Source organism: Amblyomma maculatum, chromosome 5 (genome assembly GCF_055883805.1).
Source record: "Amblyomma maculatum isolate TAMU_Amacu chromosome 5, ASM5588380v1, whole genome shotgun sequence".
In the NCBI taxonomy this organism is placed as follows: domain Eukaryota; kingdom Metazoa; phylum Arthropoda; class Arachnida; order Ixodida; family Ixodidae; genus Amblyomma; species Amblyomma maculatum.
The window spans coordinates 122,532,141-122,538,503 of NC_139348.1; the positions used below are offsets into that span (position 1 = coordinate 122,532,141).

A 6,363-nucleotide genomic window follows, 5' to 3' on the forward strand; every position below is an offset into this window, starting at 1 on the left:
TACTTCCAGTATATGTTTCACAGGACGAACAACTAAGAACAAAACGCTGTGTTTAGTGCGCCCTTTTAGACTAGCTGCGTCACCGAGAGCCTCAAGACAATCTGAAAGATGTGAGACAAGGAATGAATTTATCCACATTCCCTTTCAGTTTCTTTTGAACACCTCTTCCCAATTCCACTTTCAAATGAATTTCGAGTCAACAGCACTCCAGATTCTCAATCACTATTGAACTCGAATGTCTGCCGCTGCATGAAGGAAAATTCGATCTTCATCGAGAAACCTTATCATTTGATGCCGAGGTGTCCCAGCACCAACACAGTAAGGTCATTTGTTTAGCCTACACCAGCTACACCAGTGTAGGAAATCTCCTACACCTACAATACATTTTTTCTGCACTGGTGTAGCTGGTGTAGGTCAAACAACTGGCCCTATTGTTTCATTCTTGCATGCTGCATCAGCATAAGTGCCGATCGGTGCACGTTGACGTTGAATATGTCAACAGCAAAGTAAGCGATAGAGGGAATCAAGAAGAGCAACGCAGTTTTATTTTACAATAATCGGTGGCATCGCCAGAACACAGGAATCATCTGCCTTTGCCGATAGGTATCTCGACGCCGATGCCCACTCCAGCCTGGGGCCTGCCCTTGTAAGTGGTTCCGTCTACACGGGTGGCGCCGTGGGCCACTCCGCCCGAAGCGACCACACGGGTGCCGTCTCTCCCGCGATACACGTCGTACTCGCCACGGACAGAGCCGCCCACGTTGAAGTTACGGCGGCCCCGGGCTCCACCTTCGGCCTCAACCGTGAAACGATGCTGCAAAGAAGTTGTGTGTGTTTAAATATTCGCGCATTTTTATATCACAGACCAGCTGTTCAGGTCACTGCAATCTCCACTTCTGCAATAGATGTGTATATTTTATTCCCGGTACTATTTGTCCACTCCACATTTTACGCACAGTTACCAAACCACTTGGTGCACACAAAACGTCGTCTCACATAAATTCCAAACAACGATGACAAGAAAAGGACAGCATAGACCGGCACGATGGCATTAAGCAGTTTAAGCCATCGTGAGCTGCAGTTTTCATCGGAAGTGCCCTTGCACAGATTGATACATCTAACTTGTTCAGTTTTATACGTTTGCAACAAAGTATCATGACGGCCATGGGAAATTTATGGATTGTTCCTAGCATTGAAAACCCCCGCTGCTATTTGTGGTCGAGCATCATACAGCACGTAGTAGCAGCCGCACAAATATGCACTTTTGCAGATTTCCTGTGCGTGTAACGCTGAGCTACTCGTACAATCACACAAAACGTATGTGCGATATGTACTTGCTCTAGACAACGTAGATGGCGACATTTCTTTACGCACATAGCAGTTGACTTAATAATCCTTACAAATCTTGAAATAATAAGTTCCTGCTATAAACCATTAGTAACCCGAAAGATAATACGTTTCAAGCAGTCTTTCGTGCAATTTTCACAAATTTTAGCAAACAAATATGCTCTATCCATCGCCATATGGGGTTTCGAACCAGATGCACTTACTCGTGGAGGCGAGGGCTGGAAGTTGAAGTTGAGTCGCCTTCTCTGTAAAGATCAAAGTTTGCGTTAGAATTGAAATGCATGCTTCTAAGCCGAGTGCGATGAAGCCACAGATCCAAAAAAATATTCGCTGACTGCCAGTGCGAAGATTGCGTTTCATTTTTGGGAAAACATTCGATTTGAATCATTTCTGTTAAAAATGATATCTGTATTTACAAGGTAAACGACAGTAACGCTGTAGAGTCAATGAATGAAATAAGTATTCAAAAACTCCGTACATTGTAACCCAAAAACTAAAGCCACAAGAAGCATTGAACGAAAACACATTCTTTGACTTGCTTGCTGCGGGGTAAATATCAGCCCTATAAATCAAGATATACCCTACTGTACAGGTTTTGTTTCTATTTCGAGGAATATTTTACAATGCCCTTGTACCCGTGCGATAATCCGGGGTTTTGATGTGAGCCGATGTCAGAGCGGTCATGATACGTGCTCTTTAACCGACTTAATAATTCATGTGTCCCGGGTGCTATTTCACCTAAATAGATATTTTACGACTCTATGCTGCATTTATGGGATAATTAAGGCAAAAATAAACGACTACTGATTTAGGCGGGTGTGGAATTTATTAGATGCGAACGGGAATCCCGCAACGGAAGCCGGCAAACGCGAGCGATGAACTCTGCCTCGTTGTATTGTTTAAATGCGTAGCTTCGGTGTCCCACCAAATGTTTGCTTGAGTTTCCTCTGAGTGATATAGCACCCATTATTGTTCCTATCTCTGAGTTGCACATTTAACCCGCCTTTAGGAATTGATCTCGCAGTTAATAAGAGCGCCGATCAGAATCCCGCCATGCAGATAACAACCCCGAAAACAAAACTGTTTCCACGACCGCTATACTGCTGTGACTGGCTGCCGAAAAAATGGCTTTCTTACGCGTTATTACAAGTTGATTGATTGCTTGCTTGCTTGCTTGATTGATTGATTGATTGATTGATTGATTGATTGATTGATTGATTGATTGATTGATTGATTGATTGATTGATTGATTGATTGATGCAAGGCTGGAGCATTGAGCTTTTACACCGCCCACTAGGTTTGAATTTTCAAAAAGAACTGTCAGCAATTAACATAATTAGTGATGCATTTTTAGTGAACAGGTTTGCGCTTTAGCAACAATCCCTTACACGACACGATGCAAAATCTAGAGTAGGATTATGGAGGGTATCAGACTTATAGTTGTTCACAGCTATCCGCAGATTTTTTTTTTTTTTTTTTTTTTTTTTGCTATGCCAAGCCAGGGTGCCAAGACGAAACATATTTTTCAAGCCTAATGCACGTCCCTTCATTGCCAAGGTAATCATGCATACTAGGTTTGCACATCAATACACGCATCTTTGCAGTCTGGCGCAGACTACTTCGAAAAATACAAATCGCGGAGACAAAGAATTGCGTTCTTCCTCTGGTACAGTCTGATATATTTCTAAGATCTTACTCGATCGCCTTATTTGATGCTACCCTCCAGCCGCCAAAGAAAACCGCCAACATACTTACTGTTTTTGACAAATTCTCAGAAAACATTTCTAGACATAATCTGTTTAACAGTGTTGCAAAGTTGCCCAATAACAATGAAAATAAATAACCGAATAAATAAATTAACTAAATAAATGCAGATAGTCATCCGCAGGCACGCAGTTTTTGCGAGTAATTGCCAAACACATATGCAATTGGTTTTCTATAGCACGTTCTTAAGTACGCGTTGTAAAGTCACGGCATATATCAGAAACAAAGTTAAGGTGTTCACCGGAAGTTAAGGCCATTCATATCAATGCGATCAGAGCACTATCTTACAATGCTCCGCACTTCCCTCAGAATAAAAAGTGGCATTCCAAAAAACGTGGGCTCGTTTTGTGAAAAGACGCTTACCTGGGCGCTGCACACGGCAAAAGCTGGAAAAAATGGAGTGACATAAAATTAAAATTAAGGCAAACTATGAAGCACATACAGAAAAAGTTCAAAGAGATAAGAGAACAGTGATTTGATATTACTCATCCTTTTCCTTATTTAATTTTTAACATTCAAAAGTACTTACCAGTTAGGGCGAGCAGCAGGGCAAAGGTGACGGCACGGGCCATACTGGTAGTCAATTCAACAGACGAGTGAAGACTGAAGCAAGTTCTGCAGCAGAATAACTCTCCTCCATGGCAGGCGCCCCTTATATAGTGACTGACCCTGGATTTCAACCCAAGTATCCTTCTTGTGTTGGTGCTGGTTTGGGTGCATCATGAAACTCCGTGGCAATGTTGGTCGTAGGAAAAACCGCTTGAAAGAGGAACAGCTACGTGCAATATACCTCCCTAAAACAGCAGCCTGTAAATCCCACGAGGCCTACAAGACGGCTGGAACGCTAACTGCGCACGCTAACAAACCAGGAAGACCGTCAGCCCCGGTTCATTTTTCTCACCTAACTCTCTCATTCTCTTCTAGACAGATTCCACAAGCAACTTCACCAACCGGAACTTAGTGTTACTTGTTGTGGATTCATTCCCAGCTGACGAGAGCTTTCCCTTAGACTACGCAATTCGCCACCTGACACCGAGATCCCGAGCATCTTCTCAGCTTCCGCTGTCAGCATGACGCGCAGTCGTTGCCGCCGAGCGGAATTCCCGCACTCTGTTTGGGCAACCGCGTAACGAGATACCGTGGTGCGCGAGCAGCAAGCGGAGATGTCGCACTCTGCGCCTCTCCGACGGCGTCGGCCCGAGAAGAGTCGCTTAATCTGACACCGGTTAATGATATGGAAACCCCCCGGGCCATGTCCTCCAACTACAGCCCGCGTAACCACTAGATCTCAGCAACGACTGACTGTGCAAACCCATACGCAGCTCACAATTCCATCCAAAACAGATAACGCACGCTAGTAAAAGCATGAATATCAAGTTGAGCCTCTGACGCTTACAATTGGTCCCGACGAAATACACTGTGCAATCCTGGTCCAGCAATATTTCTCAACCTGCAATGATTTGGTTTGGTTTGTGGGGTTTTTAACGTCCCAAAGCGACTCAGGCTATGAGAGACGCCGCAGTGGAGGACTCCGGAAATTTCGACCACCTGGGGCTCTTTAGCGTACACTGGCATCGCACAGCACACGGGCGCCTTGCTTTTCGCCTTCATTGAAAAGCGACCGCCGAGGCCGGGATTTGATCCCGCGTCCTTGGGAACAGTAGTCGAGCGCCGTAACCACTGCGCCACCCCGGCGGGGTTCAGCCTGCAAAGAGGCATTTTTAGAACTTCAGAACTTTATTTATTTTAAGTGCATTCACATACACTTCAGGAAGGAGGCCAAAAGGCATGATTATCTACTAGGGCCGTCCTCCCTAGGGCAAGCAAATTACATTTGGCACATACATACCAAAGAAACAAATACGCCAAGCGTAACAGTCACGTTGACTTTTCCCGTATTAAAAAGAAACGATAGAATCCGCAAGCAACACCCGCGAAAAAAGAAATTCAAGAAGTTGAACAATTCCTGAACTTGAAGTGTTTTACATAAAAATATAAACCATCAAGCATTAAAAGCGCTGAAACAGCAGCCCAAGATAAACGTACACACATAGTAACTATACAGCTTGCATATTTGTTAAGGAGATACAAGCTGCAGCAAGACAGGGAACTATAGAAGAAAACAGGCAGTCCTATTCACATAGCACTCGTTTACTATAGAAAACTACAGTACATCGAGCCATGCACCAGATAGTCAGTCAGCACTTCAACCACTTTTTTCTTGTATTTTTCTTGATTTTACATTTGTACAGGATTTCATGAATATTTCTGGTTTCATTCAGTAGGGCATTCATTTCGTATCTGATGATTTTAGTGTCGTCATTAGTTGTTGCACTTTTGGTGCTCTTATTACAATATGTCGAAAGTGGTGTGGGCTTATTTGTACAACTACAAATGCAAAGAAACCAGGTTCGTGATAATTTGTATTGTGCACCCAAAGCGCGAGCTGAATAGTGTTTATCTGAAATATTGCTTTAGCCCCTATGGATCCATTCTCTCTCTACACCCTCACTTGGGAGTGGCTCTAATGAATTTTTTCTGTAGCAGAAACAAAGGATGTAAATTATTCTGTGCTGTGTCCCCCATATTAGCAGAAAGTAGTGACGACGCGACTTAAGCTGAAATATGGCTGTTTTAAGCCATCTTGGTCACAAAAGCTTAAATTTGTTTAGAAGACCAAATAATCGATAAATATTATTTCCCATTGCATTAACATATTCAGACCACAACAGACATTCAATAAATAGAACTCCAATGTACGTTTTTGACTGTACTCGCCGTATAACTTTTCATTTCTAAGTATGATTGCCTCACCTCTTATTGTTTATTTTAGCTCTGAATATTATATACTACGTCTTCGTAATGTTTAATTCTAGCCTATTAGACACGAAACCATAATGTTGGCAGCTCAAGAGGACCAATAGCGAACACGTCGATCTCCTGCTTCGAATTTCCGCGGCATGAAAGAGAGATGAGAAGGCTGAGGCACCACGACCTAGGTCGCGTCCAGCCTTGTTCAACGCTGAGGCTTCCCCTCAGTACGCCGTTGCCATGCGGCACAGCACCAGACGATTGTCAAGGCCGGCGCCCGCTCCAGCGCTAACAGCCTTGTAAAACGCTGAGGCTTCCACACGGTGCGCCATTGCCATGCGGCGCAGCACCAAAGGCTTGTCAAGTGACGACACGCGCTCGCCGGCGCCCGCTTCAGCGCTTTCTTTTAAGCGCCCTCTTCGAAGTCGCAGTATCCTTCTT

General features: G+C 44.0%; 1 protein-coding gene across 1 annotated transcript; it reads right to left on the reverse strand.

Moving 5' to 3' along the window:
• Nucleotides 1–523: 523 nt before the first annotated feature.
• Nucleotides 524–3,917, reverse strand: LOC146189393 (uncharacterized). The gene is made up of 4 exons (XM_084604224.1): nucleotides 3,641–3,917; nucleotides 3,475–3,497; nucleotides 1,551–1,592; nucleotides 524–814 (listed from the first exon to the last, which is right to left on the reverse strand). Exons 1-4 carry the CDS (start codon nucleotides 3,681–3,683, stop codon nucleotides 584–586), a joined length of 339 nt encoding a protein of 112 aa, XP_084460350.1. The 5' UTR covers nucleotides 3,684–3,917; the 3' UTR covers nucleotides 524–583.
• Between the last annotated feature and the right edge of the window lie 2,446 nt (nucleotides 3,918–6,363).